The sequence below is a fragment of the Carcharhinus amblyrhynchos genome, chromosome 16 (assembly GCF_965287045.1).
Source record: "Carcharhinus amblyrhynchos chromosome 16, sCarAmb.v2.hapA, whole genome shotgun sequence".
Classification (NCBI taxonomy): domain Eukaryota; kingdom Metazoa; phylum Chordata; class Chondrichthyes; order Carcharhiniformes; family Carcharhinidae; genus Carcharhinus; species Carcharhinus amblyrhynchos.
Genome location: NC_137339.1, coordinates 3482570 through 3507823, shown reverse-complemented (window position 1 = coordinate 3507823; position 25254 = coordinate 3482570). Strand labels below are relative to the sequence as shown.

General features: G+C 42.2%; 2 protein-coding genes across 2 annotated transcripts in view; one reads left to right on the top strand and one right to left on the bottom strand.

Moving 5' to 3' along the window:
• LOC145353599 (transcription factor-like 5 protein) overlaps nucleotides 1-10977 on the top strand; it is a 30362-nt gene extending 19385 nt beyond the window's left edge. Inside the window, exons 5-6 of the mRNA XM_080204355.1 lie at nucleotides 3310-3451; nucleotides 10855-10977. Coding sequence (XP_080060481.1) covers nucleotides 3310-3451; nucleotides 10855-10977 — 265 coding nt within the window. The remainder of the gene's footprint in view (nucleotides 1-3309; nucleotides 3452-10854) is intronic.
• A 7655-nt stretch (nucleotides 10978-18632) lies between these two features.
• col9a3 (collagen, type IX, alpha 3) overlaps nucleotides 18633-25254 on the bottom strand; it is a 131305-nt gene continuing 124683 nt past the window's right edge. The window contains exons 31-32 of the mRNA XM_080205207.1: nucleotides 21974-22051; nucleotides 18633-19590 (exon numbers count right to left, since the gene is read on the bottom strand). Coding sequence (XP_080061333.1) covers nucleotides 19406-19590; nucleotides 21974-22051 — 263 coding nt within the window. The 3' untranslated portion in view covers nucleotides 18633-19405. The remainder of the gene's footprint in view (nucleotides 19591-21973; nucleotides 22052-25254) is intronic.

Genomic DNA, 25254 nt, shown 5'->3' with positions numbered 1-25254 from the left:
TATGATGACCCTCAAATTCATTTTCCTGCCTTATCCCTATAAACCTTGATTCCCTTACTGATTAACATATTTAACCGCTCAGCCTCTACTGCCCTCTGCAGTAAAGAATTTCACATACTCACTATTCTCAGAGAGAAGAAATTCCTCCTCATCTCTGTCTTAAATTAATGACCCCTTACTCTGAGATTTTGCCCGCTGGTCCTATTCCGTCCCACAAGGGGAAACAACCTCTCAGCATCTACCCTGTCAAGTCCCCTGAGAACCCTATATGTCTCAATTTGGTTATCTCTTATTCCTCTAAACTGAGCATCCGCTGGCTTTGAAATGTAAATAATTAGCTATAGCAGAACACAGTGGGCGGAATTTTACGAGAGTGATTCTAAATGTCTAGCTAGCATCAAAATGGGAGAGTTTCAGGTCTGTTTTCTGGATGATTTTTCATGCCAATCTTGTGCGCATAGTGCATGGAATCAATGATTCTATGACTGAGATGAAAAATAGTCTAGAATGTTTCTATTTGCTTAATTTGCCAGCCAGCCTGCAGAGGGTGTTATTGTGCACGTGCATTCCTCTAATGCTGTATATGTGCAATAGCAAGAAGTCTCACAACACCAGGTTAAAGTCCAACAGATTTATTTGGTAGCAAACGGCATTAGCTTTCGGGACTCTGCCCCTTCATCAGGTGAGTGGGAGTTCTGATCACAAACAGGGCATATAAAGACACACATTCAGTTTACAGAATACTGATTAGAATGTGAGCCTTTACAACTAATCAAGTCTTAAAGGTGCAGACAATATGAGTGGAGATAGCATTAAGCATAGGTTAAAGAGATGTGTATTGTCTCCAGACAGGACAGTAAGTGAGATGTTGCAAGCCCAGGCAAGTCATGGGGGTTACAAATAGTGTGACATGAACCCAAGATTCCGGTTGAGGCCTTCCTCATGTGTGCAGAACTTGGCTATCAGTCTCCACACAGCGACTCTGCGCTATTGTGTGTTGTGAAGGCCACCTTGGAGAACGCTTACCCGAAGATCAGAGGCCGAATGCCCGTGACTGAACAAAGAACAAAGAACAACACAGCACGGGAAACAGGCCCTTCGGCCCAACGAGCCCGCGCCGCCGTCCCACTGTCTCAGTGACCTATTCATGATTTTAGTCTACGCCTAATGTGCGAGGATCAGGGAGGTCCAATATAGGGACAATTTAGTACCCAATCAATCAGCCTAAAAGCACATCTTTGGGATGTGGGAGGAAACCGGAGTACCCGGAGGAAACCCACGCAACCACGGGGAGAACGTGCAAACTCCCACAGACACAGGCCCAAATCCACGTGTCTGCACAGCAACAGAGATAGTCTCTGAGCTGTCATGTTGCCCTCGAGATGGTCTGCTGAAGTGTATGCCGACAGGAAGAGAACAGTCTTGCCTGGTGATCGTCGAGCGGTGTTCATTCATCTGTTGTCGTAGCGTCTGCATGGTCTCCCCAATGTACCATGCCTCGGGACATCCTTTCCTGCAGAGTATCAGGTAGACAATGTTGGCCGAGTTGCAAGAGTATGTACCGTTTACCTGATGGATGATGTTCTTACGTGAGATGTTGGCATCCATGTCGATGATCCGGCATGTCTTGCAGAGGTTGCTGTGGCAGGGTTGTGTGTTGTCGTGGTCACTGTTCTCCTGAAGGCTGGGTAGTTTGCTGCGGACAATGGTCTGTTTGAGGTTGTGCGATTGTTTGAAGGCAAGAAGTAGGGGTGTGGGGATGGCCTTGGCGAGATGTTCGTCTTCATCAATGACACGTTGAAGACTGGAGAAGATGTCGTAGCTTCTCCGCTCCGAGGAAATACTGGACGACAAAAGGTAATCTGCCCTATGTTTGTCTTCTGAGGAGGTCGGTGCAGTTTTTCGCTACGGTGCGTCGGAACTTGTTAGTCGATGAATCGAGCACTACATCCTGTTTTTATGAGGGCATCTTTCAGCATCTGGAGGTGTCTGTTGTGATCCTCCTCATCTGAACAGATCCTGTGTATACAGAGGGCTTGTCTGTAAGGGATGGCATCTTTAAGGTGTTTAGGGTGGCAGCTGGAGAAGTGGAGCATCGTGAGGTTATCCATGGGCTTGCAGTACAATGAGGTGCTGAGGTGACCATCCTTGATGGAGATGTGTGTGTCCAAGAATGCAACCAATTCCGGAGAGTAGTCCATGATGACTCTGATGGTGGGATGGAACTTGTTGATGTCATATAGTTGTTTCAGTGATTGTTCACCATGAGTCCAAAGGAAGAAAATGTCATCAATCTATCTAGTGTATAGCATCAGTTGAAGGTCCTGTGCAGTGAAGAAATCTTGTTCGAAGGGGCAGAGTCCTGAAAGCTAGTGGAGTTTGCTACCAAATAAACCTGTTGGACTTTAACCTGGTGTTGTGAGACTTCGTACTGTGTTTACCACGGTCCAATGCCAGCATCTCCACATCATGTGCAATAGCAACAGCAGAGTTCTGACAGAGAGAGAGCTGTCATGCTTCTACTGCTACAGGCAGTCTCAACAAATTCCTCCCCGACCCTCACAATCATGGGGCCCTCAGCCGATCCTAAGCCCAACACTGCACAAGATACAGGTCTCGCTGCCTAGTCCAGTCGCAATGCAGAGCAGACCCCCATCCTCCCCCCCCCACCAATCGCCTGCAGAGTGCCAGAGGCGCCCCCCTACCCCCCACCAATCACCTGCAAAGTGACAGTGGGTCCACTCTCCCTCTGTGATTGGACCACCCTTCAGCTCCACTCCCATAGGCCCCCGCTCCAGCACTGCCCAGTGGGCAATACTGATGTTCCAGGCTGGCATTGCTCGAGAGGCACCCCCCTATTTGCCCTCGGCCTCCCCAGGGGGCCTCAATGGCTTTCGGTTCTACCGCAAGGCCAAGGTGACTGTTGCCCGTTCATGGGGAGCAGGTGTTTTCCTCACTGGAGAGAATCTCTCCTGGTGAGGCCATTAAGGCAGGGGAACCTGGATGAATGAGTGCTGGGCTCACCAATGCCACATAAATTAAAATATGCTTACATAATTTATTCAGCATCTTGCCCATTTCCAGCTCTCATAAGATCGTGAGAGATGAGAAATTGGGTGTGATTCTGATTTCTCAGCCCTCGCGTGATTCTGCTGGACCGCTCCGCCTATCGATGGACAGGGTGAGCCAATAAAATCCTGGCCAATATGCTCAATGAATAATAGAGAAGAGGTGAAGTGCTTCAAATATTTGATACTGGTATTTTTGTTCTTATAATTGGGATTTACTGAAATGTGCATATATTTGCAGGCGCAGAATCCGTATTTGCTGTGATGAGCTGAATTATCTTGTTCCATTCTGCAATTCTGAGACAGATAAAGCTACAACTTTGCAGTGGACCACTGCCTTTCTCAAATATATTCAGGAAAAACATGGTGATACACTAAAAAAGGTAGGTTACATTTTTCCAAGTATTCATCCCTCTTCTGAAGACCGTGCCTCACACTCTGATGCAGTTCCATGGGTATTGGCAGAACCACAGTCACCTACTGTCATTGTTCATGTTTGAGCTTTGGCAGCAAGCATTGCCTCATAAGTGTTGCTGATCCTGTCCTTGGCTCTTGTATGCATTTTCAGTACCAATCAACTCTGGGATTCTCTGGCCTGTATGGCTCAGTACTGTGCCACAGGGTGTTTAACTACTGAAGTGTTGATCAGGTTATGCTTAATCCAGAAGCCAGATGTATTGGATTCCTACTTAAACTTATGAGTTGAAATCTACCAAGGTGCAATTTCAGGCTTTTCTTTAAAGGACAAGTCAGTCCGATCTTTGTAGTTAATTGAAAGATAACAAACCCATTAAAATGTTATAATTCTCAATAAAAATATTAAGATTATTCATCCAGTTACATAAGAACATAACATAAGAACATAAGAAATAGGAGCAGGAGTAGGCCATCTGGCCCCTCGAGCCTGCCCCGCCATTCAATAAGATCATGGCTGATCTGTTGTGGCTCAGCTCCACATTCCCGCTGTCTCCCCATAACCCTTAATCCCCTCTCTTATCAAAAACCCATCAACCCGCGTCTTAAAAACATTTAGCGAGGTAGCCTCCACCACTTCAACGGGCAGAGAATTCCAGAGATTCACCACCCTTTGAGTGAAGAAGTTCCTCCTCAACTCCGTTCTAAACCGCCCCCCCTTTATTTTGAGGCTGTGTCCCCTAGTCCTACTATCCTTTCTGAGTGGGAAGAGTCTCTCCACCTCTATCCTATCCATCCCATTCATCATCTTATACGTCTCAATGAGATCTCCCCTCATTCTTCTAAACTCTAACGAGTACAAGCCTAGTTTATTCAGCCTCTCCTCATAGCTCAACCCCCTCAACTCCGGCATCAGCCTAGTAAACCTCCTCTGCACTCCCTCCAAGGCCAAAATATCCTTGTGTAAGTACGGCGCCCAAAACTGCACACAGTACTCCAGCTGCGGCCTTACCAATGCCCTATACAGCCGCAGCAAGACCTCCCTACTTTTATTTTCAATCCCCCTCGCTATGAAGGCCAGCATCCCATTCGCCTTCCTGACCACCTGCTGCACCTGCAAGCTGGGTTTTTGCGACTCATGCACAAGGACCCCAAGGTCTCTCTGCACCGTCGCCTGCTGCAGTTTTTCTCCACGTAAGTAATAATCCTTCCTACCATTATTCCTACCAAAGTGGACCACCTCACACTTGCCAACATTAAATTCCATTTGCCATTTCCTGGCCCATTCGCCCAGCCTATCTAGATCCTTCTGCAGACTCTCCACACCCTCCGCACAATTTGACTTTCCACCAATCTTGGTGTCATCAGCAAATTTTGACACCATACACTCAGTTCCCTCCTCCAGATCATCTACGTATTTGGTTTTCCTAATTTATAGATTGCCATTGGTTTTCAGAAGCTTCTGTTCAACGTATGCAAGTAACAGAGGAATATTTAGAAATACCCTGAGGTTTTCAAAGATGAACGGAACCATAGAATCCGTACGGAAAGAGATCATTTGGCCAATTTGAGACTGCACCAACTTTTGAGTGAATATCACACCCGGACCCTATCCCACTCTATCCTCCTAACACTGCATTTACCATGTTTAATCAACTGAACCGACACATTCCTGACATCCCTAAGGGATAATTTAATATGGCCAATCCACCTGTCCTGCACGTCTGGTCTGTGGGAGGAAACCGGAGCACCCAGAGGAAACCCACACAGACGCAGGGAATTGGACTCCTGTAACTGCCTGCCAGCTTCCTATTATATTTGCATCCTTAATTTCTAGAATTATAGAAGTTATTAACATGCAAGTTATCATCATGGATCACAATTATAGTCTGCCAACATAAATGATATCAGAAGGAATTTGAGATACTGGTATTATCCACTGAAAAGCGCAGTTTAAGAGAATATTCAATTCAGGTTCTCCAAATAAAACATGGGTAGGATTAATGAAGAATGTATGGGGGGCAATTTTCAGCCTGCGTTCACTGTCAGAACAACGAAGCAGGGTGAAAATGCGGAGAGAATCGGGAAATGCGATTCTGTCCCGAGAAATCCCGTTCTGTAATTTTCCCCACCCTTCAACAGGGATGGAACAAAGTTCACGACCACAAGGCGATAACCTCATTTCAATGTATTTTAATATCATTAACTACCCTCCCCACCATGTTTTCATTTCTTACAATTTATGAGTGTAACAGGTTTACCCAGATGTGCACCTGTGGTGGGGATCCCACCAGGAGTGTAAAAGTGATTATAGCCCCAGGGGGAGAGGGACATACAGGGGCATGTTGACAACCTGTGCCAGGGTGCAGTAATGGGGCAGTTCCTCGTGGGAGACTCATTGGGGAGAGGTGGAGGGGTATATGTGTGTTGTGGGGAGGGAGAGTGGGAGATGCCAATGATGACTGTTGGAGAGAGAGAGAGAGTGCAGGGGAAGATGCCAATGATGACTGTTGGTGAAGAGAAAGAGAGAGAGAGAGTGGGGGAAGGTTCAGTTGATGATGTTGGTGGAGAGAGAGAGAGAGAGAGGGTGGGGGAAGGTGCAGGTGATGATGTTGGTGGAGAGAGAGAGAGGGTGGGGGAAGATGCAGGTGATGATGTTGGTGGAGAGAGAGGATGGGGGAAGATGCATGTCGGAGGGAGACGGAGGGAGAGATGATGATTCACCTCTCAGCATTTCAATCTCATCTCCAAAGACTTTGTTCCCCTGGATTTCAACTCATAAGCAAAACTTCAACCCTTTGGCTGCACTGAGCTGAATTCTACTACCCCAAAGGGTTACCTTCGCCTATACTCATTTATATGTCTGTATGTATGAAACAGCTGCAGAAGGGACTAGGACTAAGACATTACCCGAAGAAACTCCTGCAACAATGTCCTTGGTTTGATAAGATTTAACCTCCAACAACCACAGCCATCTTTCTTTGTGCTAGCTATGGCTCTAATAGATAGAGAATTCTCCCCTTGATTCTCATTGATTTCAATTTTCCTAACACTCTTTGATATCGCACTAAGTGCCACTTAATAGCAATGTCGGTGGCACCTCCCATCACTTTGCTGATTGAGAGTAGACTGATGTGGCAGCAATTGGGTGGGTTGCATTTGTCCTGTTTTTTGTGGACATGTGTGGGCAGTATTCTATATTGACAGGTAAATGCCAGAGTTGTAGCTATACTGGAGTGGCTTGGCTGGAGGCGCAGCTCATTCTGGAGCGCAAGTCTTCAGTACTATATTGGAATATTGTCAGGGCCCATAACTTTTACAGTGTCCAGTGCGTCCAACCATTTCTTGATATCACATGGAGTAAATCAAATTGGCTGAAGGTTGGCATTTGTGATTCTGGGATCCTCATAAGAAAGCAGAGATTAATCATTCACCTGGCAATTCTGACTAAAGATGGTTTCAAATGCTTCAGTTTTGTTGTTTGCACAGGTATGTTGGGCTCCCCCATCATTGAGGATGGGGATATTTGTGGAGCCTCCTCCTCCAGTGAGTTGTTTAATTGTCCATCACTATTTATAGCTGATGTGACAGGACAGCAGAGCTTCGAATGAAAGAAAGTGGGTATCTAGGACCATGTGATTACAGATTGCGGCTGAATACAATTCTGCTACTGCTGGTGTCCCACAGTGCGTCATAGATGCTGAGTTTTGAATTTCCTCATTCTATTTGAATCTATCCCATTGTCATAGAGGTTTATAGCATGGCAACAGACCCTTCGGCCCAACTTATCCATGCCGCCCTTTTCTTCTAATGGCTAAGCTAGTCCCAATTGCCAGCGTTTGGCCCATACCCCTCTATATCCATCTTACCCATGTAACTGTCTAAATGCTTTTTAAAAGACAAAATTGTATCTGCCTCTACTAATACCTCTGGCAGCTTGTTCCAGACACTCACCACCCTCCGTGTAAAAAAAAAACTGCCCCTCTGGACCCTTTTATATCTCTCTCCCTCTCACCTTAAACCTATGCCCGCTAGTTTTAGACTCCCCTACCTTTGGGAAAAGATATTGGCTATCAAGCTGAGCTATGCCCCTCATTATTTTAAAGACTTCAATAAGATCACCCCTAATCCTCCTGTGCTTCAGCGGAAAAAGTCGCAGTCTATCCAGCCTTTTCTTATAACTCAAACTGTCAAGTCCTGGCAGCATCCTAGTAAATCTTTTTTGCGCTCTTTCTAGTTTAATAATATTCTTTCTGTAATAGGGTGACCAGAATTATATACAGTTTTCCAAGGGTGGCCTTATCAATGTCTTGTACAACTTCAACAAGATGTCCCAACTCCTGTATTCTGTGTTCTGACCAATGCAACCAAGCATGCCGAATGCCTTCTTCACCATCCTGTCCACCTGTGACTCCACTTTCAATGAGCTGTGAACATGTACCCCTAGATCTCTTTGCTCTATAACTCTTCCCAGTGTCCTATCATTAACTGAGTAAGTCCTACCCTGGTTCGATCTGCCAAAATGCATCACCTCGCATTTTTCTAAATTAAACTCCATCTGCTAATTGTCAGCCCACTGGCCCAATTGATCAAGATTCCTTTGCAGTCCGAGATAACCTTCTTCACTGTCCATTATGCCACCAAGCTTGGTGCCATCTGCAAAATTACTACTATGCCTCCTAAATTTTCATCCAAATCATATATAAAAGACAAATAACAGTGGATCCAGCACTGTGCCCAAGGCACACTACTGGTCACAGGCCTCCAGTTTGAAAAACAACCCTCTACAACCACCCTCCGACTTCTGTCATCAAGCAAATTTTATATCCATTTGGCTACCTCACTCTGGATCCCGTGAGATTTAATCTTATGCAACAACCTACGGTGCGATATCTTGTCAAAGGCCTCGCTAAAGTCCATGTAGACAATATCAACTGCATTGCCCTTGTCTATCTTCTTGGTTACTCCTTCAAAAAACTCAATCAAATTTGTGAGACATGATTTTCCACTCACAAAGCCATGCTGACTGTCCCTAATCAGTCCTTGCATCTCTAAATGCCCGTAGTTCCTGTCTTTCAGAATACCTTTTGACAGTTTACTCACTACAGATGTGAGGCTTACTGGCTTATAGTTTCCAGGCTTTTCCCTGCAACCCTTTTACCCAAAGGCACAACATTTGCCACCCTCCAATCTTTAGGCACCTCACCTGTGGCTGTCATTTAGTACAGTCGAGGCACACAACACGCAGGATGGTATCTACCATGAAATGGATGGACAAGTACATTAGTGAAAACAAGATAAAGTAGGTTTTTCTCTCATCAGTTTCCTCACTACCTGCTGCAAACCCAATCTAGCAGCTATGCCCTTTAGGACTTGGCCAGCTCAGGCAGTAGTGGTGTTACCTGGTCAGTTTGGTGATAGACATTGAAGTCACCTACCCAGAGTACATGCTGTGTTCTTGCCTTCCTCAGAACTTCTTCTAAATGATGTTCAACAGGGAGGTGTACTGATTCATCAGCTATGGAGTGGGTGATATTTGGTAATTGGCAAAAGGTTTCCTTGCTCATATTTGACCTGATGCCCAAAAAAAATCATGGATCTAGAATCCACATTGAGGAATCCAAGGACAACTCCTTCCTGCCAGTATACCATTGGCCTCTACCTCTGATGACAGAGGGCATACCCAGGAATGATTGCTGTTTTGGATATTTCATATAAGGTATTATTCTTTAAATATGACTATGTCAAGTTTTTGCTTGGCTAATCAATGGGGTAGCTCTTCTAATTTTTGCACAATCTCCCTGATGTTAGTATGGAGGACTTTGCCTGGCCAACAGGGCTGAGATTGCTGTTGTTGTTTCTGGTGTCTTTTTTTTGGTTATAATTAAGCTAGGTTGTTTCTATTTCAACTTTCTGTATTCTAATCCAGCATCTTAACATCTTTGGGGTCCAGTTCCAGTTCCCTCTGAGCACTTCGGTCAGTAAGAGGCATTTGGCAACAACAAAAGCCTTTCCTTCTAATGATGTGATAACATTATAATACATTCTGTTATAATGATTCATGTTACAATGAGTTTTTAAAATGTCAGAAATAATAACAGAATACTGGTTATTTCAGTTTGTTTTGTTGGTTATTTTTCAGAAGGTGCCTGATAGTGACTCTCTCAACACTATTTAAATTAAATTTTCATCAGTTAGCTTCGGAAAGCATGTAAAACTACCATGACATCTGCATCTAGTCGATGTTCTGCCTCATCCTCAGATGTCTTTCCTTAATTAAAGCCTGTTGATACTTGAGGAGATGGGGAAAGAGTTCTCCAGTTATTTAGTAATTGTTTTAAGCTATGGGAAAACATTCCTGATTAAGATCAGCGCCATATAATTCCTATATAAAGTTGGTTGCTTTATTTATTGAAATCATCCTTTGCCATTTTAGTAAAATAATTCATGTACTTGAATGTAAAATTGTTGTGCAATAATTATTTTTTAATTGAAGAGAAAATTAAATTTTTCATTTGGTTAAGACTCACAAACCATTGGGTGGTATTTTCCAGCTTCGCTCGCTGGTGGGATCTTCTGATCTGGCCAAAATCAGCAATGGATCACCACATCCGTGGCGGGAAAACCCACCATGGTGGGGCTGGAAAGTCTCGGCAATAGAAAAGAGAAGATGTGTATCAGGGAAAATAAAAATCACTGGGACACATGTCCTTCTAAGAGATCTTTCATCCAAAACCAGTGACAGTTAGTTTCCCAATCTATATCTCCACATTTTCACATATCCATTTCAATTTACTTTATTTTCACACAGCATCTTGCGTAATACAAGCAGTTCAACCCCATGTGAGAAAAGTATGTATGAAGTCTGTACCAGACAAGTTGTTGCCTGAATTTGTAATGCGGGTATTATAGGGACAATAGGAATACCAGCTTACACAATGGCCCATCTATGAGTCTCAAAGCTCACCATCAGCAGTTCAAAAGAATAAAAATCCAGTCCTGGCCTCAACACTCAACAATATAGAGACTTGATCACTTCACCATCTGTGCCACACAAAAAAGGAAACCTTCAAGCAAAGACCGAAATGCTTCTTTGCAGAAGGTCCACATCTTGTCAAGTCTTAGTACCTCATAATGTCTGGCTACAGGACTAATTGTGTTTGCCTCAGACTTCCACAAATGAGCTAGATCAGCCAAATTAATTGAAGTTGTGTGTGATTTAGAAGGAACATTGGATTTAGGAGTAGGAGTAGAAAAACAATTATATAAAATAAGACATAAAAGTTAATTTATCTTAGTAGCAAGTAACATATATACACAAGTAATGTTGATGGAGAAAATGGCAAATAGTTGAATATTCTTTATCTTCAAGGAATTTGAGAGTGTCTTCTGTGGAAAAACTGGCAGACGGCTGAAGCAACCAAGAGTGGAAGCACCAGTCGATCACTCAATAAGTACCAGTCTACACAATCATGGTGTGATGGAAGGTAAATGAACTCCAGTTTGAGTGAATTTGCAGCTCCGAGAGGCACAGGTTAGATTTATCTTCCTAATTCACCGTGTCAAAACTCAGGGTTGGGAAATGGAAAAGTGTAGCCAAGCACAGAACTATAAACCCATGGTTATCCCAGCATAATGGATAGGTGATATTTATCTCTAACAATGCTCAAAACTATAAGATTGCACTGTAAAATCAAAGATGTGACAGAAAAGTTGAATCCGCTATGATTTATGCCATATACCTGTTTGTGTTTCCCCCAATCCCTGAAGGAAGTTCTGTCTAATTTAGTCTGTAATCTTTTATTTGTACTTTATTTTACCTCCTTCAATATTTTTGTTGGAGGCAATGAGCAGGTCATTTAACAACCAGGGTGATGTATGCTTGTGGTGGAAAGATGTTTTCCATGCTCAGAGATCCTGCTTTTCTGGTTGAAACTTATAAGGATGCCCATTAGACAAAACCCAAATGTGAATGTCAATCATCAACAACAGTTAAGGTTGGCTTAGTTGAAGGTTCAACAGTGTTATCATCCTAACTAAGCCACACACATAAAACAATTCCAAATGTTTTAATGCACATTACACATAATATATAAATGTTTTAATATACTTATATGAAAATCACAGAAGAGTCACATTTTCCCTATCTATCTTTGGTATTTAATTTGAATGCAGTTAGAGCAGAGGTGTTGGATAATCTCAGCAATGGTATAGTGTCTGAATTTTGTGTGAATAAACTTTTGGTTTGTTAGCTGGAAACTGTTGCCAATCGTAACTAACATTGAAAACTCCACACCTAAATGCTGCTATTAAAGTGAAAGTACAGTTAATGAGACAGTTTCCGTTCCCAATAAACAATCAAATATACGGAACTGCAATGTTACTTGGTGAAAAGTAGTAAGTCGAATAGCAGAAGTGCAGAAATGTTCATGTTTTACTGTACCAAAAAGTTTTGTATCAGTATATGAATCAATAGTTTGGGGGAAAAATATAAAACACTTTTTCACAAGACTGAAGCACTTTAATTAAAGCATGCTAGGAGGGTTGTTAAGTTTTGCCACTCTAAAGGGCAAGAAAATCAAAAGAATGCTGTACTTTTGATGTAAATTGCGAGTTAACTGCGATATAGGCTTTAAAATTTATGCAGTATATTTAAATTACAAGATATTTATAAACTTTAACAGCAACACAAATGATTCCTTAATCTATAAAGAGGTTTTATTCATTAAGTGAAATCTGTTTGCAGTTTTATTTCAATGACCAGTTAATTGTTGGAGGTACTATTGATCTGTAAAATAAAGGATGACCAAATCATTTAAAATAAGCTTGTTTCCTAAATTAAACCATACAATGTACACTGCTATATCATTTAAGTATATTTAATATTTATTTAGGTTATACTGCATAGCTTTTAGTTAATATGTTCAAAATAAATATAAACAGTAAACCCTTGAAGGGTTCTCTGTCAACTTAAATAGTGTGTAAATGACAAAGCAAATGTATTAATGGGATGTTTCACAGTATCTTAAATTCAGATATACAGAAGATCTATCATTTACATTAAATCAAATTATTTGTATTTTATCTTTTGAATGAATAAAGGTATTCATCAAACAATCTTTTGTTATTGAATCTGTCACTTAACTGTAATGTAGGCAATTGTGAAACAAACCAGTAATTTTACCGGCATCAAAAAAGAAATTATTCTAATTATTGCATTATTGAAGTAAATTTTATTCACTATAGTTATCAGCTGGGTGTAAAAATATCAATTGTTATTAGTTTTAATCTTCATAGAAAGGATGTAACTTATTAAAAACTGCAATAAATGTGTTGTATTTACTTTTTCCCTGAAGAGAAATGTATGTTGTCACACCCTGGTGTGACCCCAGACTATTTCAAACATTCTCTATGCGGTAATTATGTAAAATGATGCTATCCTACAATCTACACAATCTTTAACCAAGGTATTTGTGTAAAATGCAACTTTATTTCTGTGTTGCTTACTCATCCTCAGCTATAACAGATTTGTTTTGAGCAAATCACAGCAGGCCCCCATTTAGCAACTTAATGAGCAGATAATAAGGCTGTTGACCTCCCTCAGAGACCAGCTTTCACAAATACAGATTTTACTGAGTGATGAAGTCCAGAAAGATAGATCAGAAAGACGTGTTTTATACATTGTGCTAAACTTGATTATGTTTAAGTGAAACTTCAGTTCAGAATGTACACCATTCAATCCACATGAAAGAAAGGAAATCTGGTCAGTAACAATGCCAAGTCCAGTAGCATAGTGTTTGTGGATAAGCAATCTAGGGACTTCAACTAACAATCCAACAGACGTGAGTTCAAATCCCATCACAGCATTTGGGAAATTTAAGTTCATTTAATTAAATCTGGAGTAAAATGCTAGTATCAGTAATGATGACCTAAAACTACCGGATTGTCATAAAAATGCAACTATTATCCTTTAGGAAAGAACATCAGGTAAGGAAGATTGACGATGTCTCCATCTTGAGGTGTCCTCTCAGCAGCCTGAAAGAAAATCTTCCCCAGTCTGGCCTCTGTGATTATAGGTCAACGGCACTGTGGCTGATTCTTAATTGCCCTCGAAATGGCCAAACAAGTCACTTAGTAGGATCAGAAATTGCTAATGAACTGTAAGAAGGCGACTCACCTTCTCAGAGGCAATTAGGGCTAGGAAAGAATGCCCACGTCCAGTGAATAAATGAAAAGAAATCTATGCCACCCATAGATTGTATCAGTAAGTTAGGAAGGAATTCCGTGATAGCAAAAAGAAAATTAAGCAAAATCAGCCAGAAAAAATGTAAAACATTAAGTTATTGATTGAACCGTAGAAAATCAAAGTGTAGTCACCATTTAAATAAGCATAGTCACAGCATTTGTGACTGGGAAAGGCTAGTGAGTGATGGGAGAGAAAGGGAGACAAAAATGCTGACACATTTGGGACACCTGGGAACCAATGTAGATTAATGAGTACAGGTGTGATGAGCACGTGAGACCTGGTATTGGATATGGTACACACGGCAGACATCTGAGTGAGCTGAAGTTTATGGAGGGCAGCAAAAGGAATGCCAGTCAGGAGATCATTGAAACAATTGGAATAGTTGAGCCTGGAATGAATGAGTGTTTAGATAGTGGATGGAGAATCAGAGGCAGGTAATGTTAACAGATAGAAATAGGTGATATAGCATTGGGAATTCAGTTTGGGTTGAAAAGAATGCCAAATTGCAAACAGTTTAGTTCAGCTTTGGAGCCGGCTCGCTGGCATCCAGCCAACCCCAAGCCATTGTCTGGGAGACCCGATTGGGGCAGAATGACTAGCTGCCCGCAAGCATGAGTATCTAATTATTCCTAAGCCAATTATAGCAGCTGACTGAAATTTTCCAGTGGACCTACTGACAGCTTCCTCCTTTCTGCCATGGGATTGGAAGTTGCAATTGTCTGGAGGTGGCCTGCAGCAGTCCTGACAGCCTTTGAGGCACCTTGTTGTCTAGGTTGTTGAGAGGGCACTTCCAGATGGAAACACTTTCTCTTTTCCTTACCTGAGACAGCAGGCTGCAGCTTCTATTGGCTATCCTATTTCAATAGCCTGCCCACCATCCTCCATTGGACAGCAAGCATGGCCTCTGGGTATGAGTTGGTGGCCAAAATCACTGTTGAGTGACTGGTTCCCAACAATGTGGCATTGGAACCTGCATCTGACCTGACCTAAAATGCAGAATCCTACTTTAGAGCTAAATAGTCCTGGATACCAAAGAAATAATGTAGATCAACTTAGATAACTAATCCTGTCCTAGACAGAGCAGTACTCAAGGAATTATGGGGATTACCCTGTTGCTAACTTTTGATTTAACAATAATCATATCTCCCATATCTGTCCCCATCTTTCTCCACATTTTATCAGGTTTCTTCAGCAATATTTCCAGTTCTGCCACAACACTAAACTGCACCCAGTAACAAATTACATGCTTTTGAAACTGTGGTCAATGTGCATACTATCTTTTCTTGACTGCTCTGCAGTCTTTGACAGGCCCATTGACCAACGACGTCAGTTCTGGTGGGATATTAAAGACATCTCAACAATGACCCAAGCCAGGAAGATCCATTATACTATCAGGCACTATTGGTAGCCTCGCTCATTAGTGGGAATGAGAGGGATGAACTGATCACAAAGGATTACGATTCTTCCCCGCATCTCCTAATAATCCTACATGCCGGCGTCCTTGACCAAAGAATCACTGAGAAGTATATCACCAATTTGTGCTGGCAAGATAAGTGATTTAAACTGGTTAAATTCCAGCAGCACCTTTACGCAACTCTGTAAGCCTTAAACTTCAGCTCTTAACAACTGGTACCAATACTGTATTTAAGTTTAGTGTGCTCCATGTCACACAACACTACCTGCATTCATTGTTTCATAGCTTGGTTTGGCAACCTATGCATAATGCTTGGTTTCCACCCACACACACACACACACACACCATAAAGGGAAAACCAACCTCATTTTTGTGATTAAAAACACTGACAGTAATTTCAAAGTAGAATTGGATAAATATTTGAATATAATTTTTGCAGCACTATGGGAAAGAGAACGGGATTGGCCAAAATTAATAGGGTCGGCCTGGTGAACCAAGTGGCCGTCTTCAATGTTCTATGATAATTCTGAAAGCAATTAGCCAACAGATAAATAGGCAGATTATTTCTGCATTCGCTATTTCCAAAATTGAAAGCAGTAAATCCTCAGACAACCATTGAATGTGATCATGTACCGAAATGAGGCATTCCAAATTAGGGATAAAAATTAATTGACTGTGCAGTTGACCATTCCAAGCCTTGACTATGATGATCTACTACAGACAACATACTGATGTGAATAGCCAAGACCATCCTGCCCACCTGGAAAGGAATTGCACCATGACGTGACTCAATTAGACAAAAGTTCAATATGAAGGAGTGAGTAAAATATATTCAAATCAGTCTAACCAGTTGCCTCTGGGCATAAAGCAATAGTAACTAATTTTACACACTATTTTACGTTAGCTGTAGTACAAAGCAGAGCTGTGTTAATTTGTGTACATGACAGAAGAATATTGCCTCCAAAATAAATGTAATTTTGTCATCTACTATAGTTACAGCTTGGTTGGTGTAGTCTACTAATTCAAAATTGTTTCATCAAAATAATAGATTTTAAAAAAATTATTTGTTTCTTGCATTATTTTCACCACAAATTATTAGATCATTTGTATTTTCCAAAAAAAATTTGATATGGAAGTAGGCTGTATTTGTATGAATGCTATTCCAGTCTCCAACGTACTTCGCTGCAGTCTGCTCAATTATGTCTCTTTATCCATATTCTAATCTGGTTAGTATCTATTGTACTATTGTAATCTGATTTATATGCACTACCAGTCTTGTAATTCATTCTTGAAACATGAACTGTGTTTAGATAGGCATTTATTGCTCACCCCTGATTGCCTGAGAAGGTGCTGATACAACTGAGTGGCTTGTTAGTCCACTTTGGAGGACAGTTAAAAGTCATTCATGTTGGAGTGAAACAGAGGCCATGTACATAGCCCCAGACCTACTCAAACCAGCAGGTTTCCTTCCTTTCTTGGGTCTTATAATAATCTGACAGCTACAAGGTCATGTTTACTGTTACCAGATCTCTTAAATTAAATTAATTCAAATACTCAAACAGCCTTGATGTGATTTGAAGTTGCATCCTCTCAATTACATATATTTTATCTAGCATTGCTGGCTAGACCAACATTGTCCACCTCAGTTGACCTTGAGATGGTGGTGGTGAGCTGCCTTGAACCGCTGCGTGCAGTTACATACATCATGCTTTTAGGAAGGAAATTCTGGGATTCAATTCCAGGTCAGAATGGTGTGTGATTTAGAGCGGGACATGTAGGTAGTGGTGTTCCCATGCATCTGCTGCCCTTGTCCTAGATGGTGGAGGTCAGAAGTATGGAAGGTGCTGTTTGAAGTGAGTTTTTGCTGTGCATCTTGTATATCAAACACATTGCTGCCACTGTGTGTTGGTGAGGGGAATAGGCGGTGGACAGAGTGCTAATTTTATTACCAATTTTATAACCACTACCCTAACATCTCCAATGACATTTTTGCCTCAGTTGTCTAACTTGTGGCAAGCTGGCATTGAAATCTTATGGGGGTGAATTTAACTATATCTATCTGGCAGCAAGTAGCTGAGTGGGCAGTTAAAATCACCCACGTGACTTACATCCAAGCTGCTTGGATTTCTGAGCATAGTTTTTAGTTAGGTATTTGAATGGACAGCTAAGCCAGCAGAGTCCTTAAGCTCTGGTGATGGTTTTTCATCTCTTCATGAAATCAGGTCCTGATTGCAATTATAATGTGGTCTGAATGGGAAAGTCACTGCAACTTTTCAAATTGGTTAAATCAGATCGAGATCTGCATGTGAGATGACCCTGAAAACCAAGTTTCCATTTTTGGGACAGGATGGCTTCTCTGATTCCCACAAAGAGGATTTAGACCTCTTCTGTGCTGGAATTCCCATCTTTCCCACCCACCCCCTCATTTTGGACAGCAAATGGACCAAAGGTCCATTATTGAGGCCTGAGAATTAAAATAGCCCAGACTTGATTTCTGCAGTAGTTGGTTAGTTTCCAACCTAAACTAAAACATTAACTGTATAGATGCTACCAGACCCATTGTGTGTTCCTAGCATCTTCGGCTTTCATATTTCTAGCATTTTGCTTTTGTATTTAGCTTCCAACTCATCTTGCTGCCCAGAGCAGGGCCGAAAATGAAGGTACAACCCTCTTATTCAGGAAGTGTTGTACCAACTTAGCTAAGCCAAGTAATCTGTTTGATGGTACCCATAGAGAGTGCCTTGACAACTCAAGCCTAGTTTAGACTTCACTGCCTGAATGTTACCGCCTGGCCCGCCACAGGACTCAGAGCAGGTGAGGGGCGAGAAATGAAAAAGTCCATTGACCTTGGGTGAGATTTTATGGTTTCTGGACGAGTGAGGCCGCAAAACCCCGTCCCACATGCGACTCCAGCCTTTTTTTTGGTAGACAGGTTCCTTCACTGCGTGCCACCTTGCTGTCAAAAAGTCAGTCCTATGGACATATACAAAATCAACACCTTCCTGAAAGTGTATGCAGCAACTAACAATAACACGTACACTAACTGTATGACACAATACTTGACATCACTGTTTTCTTTTTATCCAGTACACAGTTTCAGGCTATCAACTATGTGTTGTGCTAATATCCCTTTGCAGAAATGGAAAATGTTTATATGGCTTTATCCAGTTTTAAAATCACAGCACAGACGGAGGCCTATGCTGGCTCTTTATAAAAGTTATCCAATTAATCCCACTCCCCTGCCTTCTCTCCCACAGTACTACAGACTCCAAATCATAACTCGCTACATTTAAAATAAAAATCTCATCATGCCCTTGACATCAGACACAAGCTGGTGCTTGTCACTACACAGCACTGCTTTCTTGTCTCAGCTGGAACTTCACTTCAGATTGGCAATTGCTGGGACTGAGTTAAGTGTTCCTTTTTTCTGAAAAGTGGCTTTATTCATTATCTTACAACAGATGGTGGCAACAGCTTTATTTTACAGACAACAGGCACCCACAAATAAATACTATTTTAAGTCAAGGATACTGACTGGTTACAGTTTGTAGTGGATGCAGGATTTTGACAGGGATTTATTAATTTATGGAAAATGTTACAAAATGGGATGGAATATAGTAACAACAAGCCACAAATTGTTACTTAGAATTCACAAACGTTTGCAGTTTCCACACAAAACATGTTAGACTAGGAGAAGCGCACATTCAGGGGGAAAAACACACAAATGGTGTAAATCTCCTTTGCTTGTAACCATCAGTTTTGTAAAGGGTCTGAATTTGGGAGTTGTTAATGTTTCTGAATTTAGGGTACTATACAAAACATTATGACCGTTAAATTTATATCATATGTACAGTGTAACCCCACACAGTTCAGATACTGTAAAATCAATAATTACAATATGGTGCTTCTTATTGAGGTAAGCATTAATAATTGATAGTATTAAGAGGCAATGAGACAAAGTGGAGTAGAAAAAATAAAGAAATGTGTTTAAAAAATGGAACATTCTAACCAAAGAAGACTGAGTGTGATAATCTTTACAGATCTCAAACAGAATTGAAAAATGATGAGGGAACACATGATTAAAAGCAACATGTCTGTTTTTTGCACCTTCTCTTGAACATATTTATAAGACACTTTGGTACCAGGAGCCAAAACATTGATCAGTTGTCCTTGTTTTTGTTGTCTCTTTCTATTCACTCAATCTCAGGAGGAACTGGGCTTTACTTCAAGTTATCTTCTTACTTCCTTCTGTGCTCTTAGCCTTCATGACTTTTTGGGAGATCCTGATTTTACTGCCGAAACAGCCCCCTGGCAAGCAGAGGTGTCACAGATTCCTGGTGTGCCCATAGCGCCATTTCTCCCAGCTCGCCCAGGCTCTCCTGGAGGGCCTGGGTCTCCTTGTGCCCCGTCTCGTCCATTCTTACTAATTCCCATGACTCCTGGGGGCCCTACAGACAGGAAACATACAGAAAGTGTCAGAGAAAGCGACGATGGCAATTAAAATCTTAGTAAGAAGTCTCACAACGCCTGGTTAAAGTCCAACAGGTTTATTTGTAACAAATGCCACTAGCTTTCGGAACTGGCTGTTCCTTCGTCAGTTGGGTGGGAGTTCTGTTGGACTTTAACAAGGTGTTGTGAGACTTCTTATTGTGTTTACCCCAATCCAACGCCGGCACCTCCACAAAATTAAAACCTTATGCAGTAAAGTAAAAACAGTTTATTTATTAGTCACAAGTAAGGCTTACATTAATACCGTAATGAAGTTATGGTGAAATTCCCCTAGTCGCCACAGTCCGGCACCTGTTTGGGTCAATGCATCTAGCCAGCACATTTTTCAGACTGTGGGAGGAAACTGGAGCACCCAGAGGAAACCCACACAGACACGGGGGAGAATGTGCAAACTTCGCACAGTGACCAAGTGGGAAAATTGAACCCAGGTCCTTGGCGCTGTGAGGCAGCAGTGCTAACCACTGTGCCACTGTGTTGCCTCAAGACAATAGAATAGAGGGACCTTTGTGTACAGATTTACAAGTCAAGATGCAAATAGGTAATACCAACACCATACACCATCCCTTCAAACAGGAAAACACCCTAAAACATTTCACACAGACAAACAACCACAAATCCACACCCGAGACAAAGGGCATTTTAGGGCAGGTGACCAAAGGCTTGATGGACAAGGACAATCTTTTAAAGTTTATTTATTCATGTCGCAAGTAAGCTTACATTAACACGGTAATGAAGTTACTGTGAAAATCGGCACCTTGCCACTCCCACTCTAGTGTGTGCTCGGGTACACTGAGAATTTAGCATGGCCAATTCACCTAATCAGCATGTCTTTTGGACTATAGGAGGAAACCAGAGCAACCAGAGGAAACCCAAGCAGACACGGGGAGAACATGCAGACTCCACACAGACAGTGACCCATTCCGGGAATCGAACCCAAGTCCCTGGCGCTGTGAGACAGCAGTGCTAACCACTGTGCCATCATGCCATCCCTTAGATAAGCCATTAGACAGCCTGCTGGTTAGTCTTATTGAGGCCCTAAGTGATCAACTAACAAATACTTAAGAGCCTCAATCTGTCTCGGTTACTATATTATTTTGGGCTGGGGAAGTGATCAACTGATCAGCAGTGGCCACCAGGGTGTTCTGGCACTGCTGTGACTACAGAGCTCCAGCTAATCAGATTGGCCACTCGCACTCCAAGGTGCTACTTCCCGACCCTGAGGAGCAGAAGGCTCACTATCAATGATGTGAAGATACCGGCGTTGGACTGGGATAGGCAGAGTAAGAAGTCTCACAACACCAGGTTAAAGTTCAACAGGTTTATTTGATAGCATGAGCTTTCAAAGTGCTGCCCCTTCATTAAGTGAGCTTCCCACTGCCATGGAAGCATGTGGGACTCCGATCACACTTAGAAGGAATTCCCATTAATCAGATTGGCCGACAGCTATCCAGCCCATGCTTGCAGTAGCCGGAAGAGGCACTGCAATGCCGCGCCTGGGACTCAGTGAAGGTAGCTCAGTGTGTAATCATTGAGGAGATTCATGGCACAGGCTGTTGGATTTTGGGGCTGGATTTTCAGTTGCCAGTGGGGGTGCGAATGGGTGCTGCACAGTTTGAAAATTCTGTTCCTGGGTGGTGACACTTTATCCCACTATTTCTGAGATAGTTTGCAATCTTCAAAGGGCAAATGGAGGCAAGGAACTGGAAACCCACATGCTCCCATTCACGGCTCTTTAAACTCATTAAGGAGCTTGTTAAATAGACTGGCTGGTATATATCGGGATTGTCAATCCTCTTCTCCAGGTGAAGCCAGTTGAGTGTCCTGTGTGCAACTGGTGAATTTGCCACACCACAAATCAAAGTTTGTTTTCATTTGTATTTTTGTGAAATTTGAGACAGCAGCTAGCACCAGGTGCCTGACTTAGTATCTGAGGCCATTTTACACCATCGTTATCTTTCTGTTGTGTTCATGAGTTGCCTGACCTCTCTCGCCTCTGGCTGGGATTCTCCAATCCTGCTGCAGTGAATGGAGTTCTGACTGAGCGCCATCTTCTCCATTCTCCCTGGCAGGAGGTCATAGGATATTGGAGAATTCCAGAGTAGATATCTCTGACCCAAAGTGTTTTTATTTTGTACACCAATACTTATTTTGTTTTAAATTAGATATCTTAAAGATCTATCACATATTCTCACTAAGCTCCACATTTTTTCATGCAAGAGTCAATGAAAAAGAGTCACAGAGGCTCCAGATGTAAAACTCCAAACCCTTGTTGGGGAGGTGAAATAGGCTTGGTGGATTTACAAGTTTGTACAATTAGCATACCTGGAGGCCCTTGAGGTCCGACTAAACCATCAACTGCTTTGCCGAGAATGCCTTTGTCTCCCTTTACACCAGGGTCACCTTGAGTCAAACAAAGGGATCAGTTTCAGAGTGAGCACAGCACTACTCAGCAGAGTGCTGAGAACAATGTCAGCAGCTTTCAGTAATATGTTCTTTATTTTCATACTAATCCACACAATCTTCAATCAATTAGTCTTCAGTGATTTAGGTTTATTCATTCTTTGCCAACTTTCTCTTCAACATACAATGCAGATAATCGTAACTGAATAATGATTTTCAGCCCCAGATTTTTCACCAGTTTGCTAGAATTCTGTTTTACCTGATTTTGAAATAATTATATTTTGTTCATTCCCCACTGCAAAGTTACCGTAGACCCAGACGACCATCGGCTGTCGTCTCCTTTGAGGGAGAGAGCTGGCTGGTGGTGATTTAACCTGAGAATCGCCATGCCTCAGGCGAAGGGCAAAATTGAGAAGGCAGGGCTTCATGAATAACCTCAGCTGATATGGGAGTCGAACCCATGCTGCTGGCGTTGCTGCTTTACAAAGAACAAAGAACAACACAGCACAGGAAACAGGCCCTTCGGCCCAACTTTACAAACCAACTGTCCAGTCAACTGAGCTAAAGTGAGCCCCCAGCTACAGTGGCTGATGTCCTGCAGTTCTCTGCTCTCAAAACTCATGTGACGTTAACAACCAGAAGGTACAATTCTAGCAGAATATTCCAACCTAGACATGTTTTCTGCTAGATAGAGCAGCCTGGGGCTCTTGCCTCTAGAAATGAGATGGTTGAGGGGTTGACCTGATAGAGGTCTTTAAAATTAAGAAGAGGTTTTATGAGGTAAACATGGAGAATTGTTTCTAATCCTGGGGGAGACCAAAACTAGAGGCCAAAGATACAAGACAGTTATTAATAATTGCAATAAAGAAGCTGGAAGAAAATGCCACTCCATGCTAGAGTAGTTGAAGCAAATAACATGTGTATTTAAGGGGAAATTAGACAAGTACATGAGGGAGAAAGAAATAAAAGGATCTGATGATCAAGTACAATGAAGTGGGGTTTGAGAGCATTATGATGGATCTTAGGGAACTTGGGGAAATAAATAGTGATGTCTTGAGGAGGGTACATATTACAGAGAAGGAGGTGCTGGAAATCTTAAAGCACATCAAGGCAGATGAATCCCTGGGACCTGATGAAGTCATCCCAGGACATTGTGGGAGGCTAGGGAGGAAATTGCAGGTCCCCTGGCAGGGATATTTGAATCATCGATAGTCACAGATGAGATGCCTGAAAATTGGAAGGTGGCAAATGTTGTGCTTTTGTCTAAGAAGGGCAGCAGGGAAAAGCCTGAGAATTACAGGCCGGTGAGCCTCACATTTGTGGCGGGTAAATTGTTGGAAGATATTTTGAAAGATAGGATCTACAGACATTTTAGGGATGCAAGTACTGATTAGGGACAGTCAGCATGGTTTTGTGAGTGGAAAATCATGTCTTACAAATTTGATTGAGTTTTTTGAAGGGGTAGCCAAGAAGGTAGATGAGGGCAGTAAAGTCAGTGTTGTCTACATGGACCTTAGCAAGGCCTTTGACGAGGTACCGCATGATAGGTTGTTGCATAAGATTGAATCTCATGGACCCAGGGTGAGGTAGCCAATTGGATACAAAATTGACAGAAGGTGATTGTAGAGGGTTGTTTTTCAAACTGGAGACCTGTGACCAGTGGTGTGGTCAGAGATCAGTGCTGGGCCCACTGTTAGTTGTCATTTATATTAATGACTTGGATGAGAATTTAGGATGCATGGTTAGTAAATTTGCAAATGACCCCAAGATTGGTGGCCTAGTGGACAATGAAGAAGGTTATCTAAGATTGAAATGGGATCTTGATCAACTGGGCCAGTGGGCTGATGAATAGCTGATGGAGTTTAATTTAGATAAATGTGAGGTGATGCATTTTGATAGATCGAATAAGGGCAGGACTACTCAGTTAATGGTAGGTTTTGGGGAGAGTTATAAAACAAAGAGATCTAGGGGTACATGTTCATAGCTCCTTGAAAGTGAAGTTACAGGCAGAGTGGTGAAGAAGGCAATTGGCATGCTTGATTTCATTGGTCAGAACTGAAAATAGGAGTTGGGACATCTTGTTGACGTTGTGGTAAAGCCACACTTGGTATACTGTGTACAGTTCTGGTCACTCTATTATAGAAATAATATTATTAAACTACAAAGAGTGCAGAAAAGATTTACTCAGATGATACTGAGACTTGATGGTTTGAGTTATAAGGAGAGGCTGGTTGGACTGGAACTTTTCTTCTCTGGACCATAGAAGACTGAGAGATGATCTTATAGAGGTCTATAAAATAATGAGGGGCATAGACCCTTTCCCAAAGATAGGGGAGTTTAAAACTAGAGAGCATAGGTTTAAGGTGAGAGGGGAAGAGATACAAAAGGGTCTAGAGGGGCAATTTGTTCACACAGAGGTTGATGAGTGTCTAGAACAAGCTACCAGAGGCAATAGTAGAAGCAGGTACAATTTTGTCTTTTAAAAGCATTCAGACAGTTACGTGGGTAGATGGGTGTAGAGGGACATGGGCCAAATGCGGGCAATTGGGAGTAGCTTAGTGGTAAAAACTGGGCGGCATGGACAAGCTGGGCTGAAGGGTTTGTTTCCATGCTGTAAACTTTTATGACTATGACCCTAAGATCAGCACAGATCAGAGCCGAATCCACAATTATCTGTATAAGTTGTATACAGAGACTCTTTGGGCTTAAGGAGGTTTCAAGATGAGATGCCTGATGAAGAAATGTGTGGAACTAAATGAACTCTCTCTAGTATTCTACATAGCTAATACCTGAGGCAGTGTAATAGGACTCTTGTTGATGATCAACTAGCCAAACTGGCTCATTGCTGGAACCTGGTAGAGCTGTCACTGGAGAACTTCTCAGCTAGCTCCAGATTTGTACAGTTTAGAAGAACGAGGGGGGATCTTATTGAGACGTATAAGATGATGAAGGGGATGGATAGGGTAGAGGTGGAGAGGTTCTTCCCGCTCAGAAAGGACAGCAGGACTAGAGGGCATAGCCTCAAGATAAGGGGGGGGAGCAGTTTAGAACAGAGTTGAGGAGGAACTTCTTCACTCAAAGGGTGGTGAATCTCTGGAATTCTCTGCCTGTTGAAGTGGTGGAGGCTGCCTCGCTAAATATATTTAAGACGTGGGTAGAAAGGTTTTTGGTAGGCAAGGGGATTAAGGGTTATGGGGAGAAAG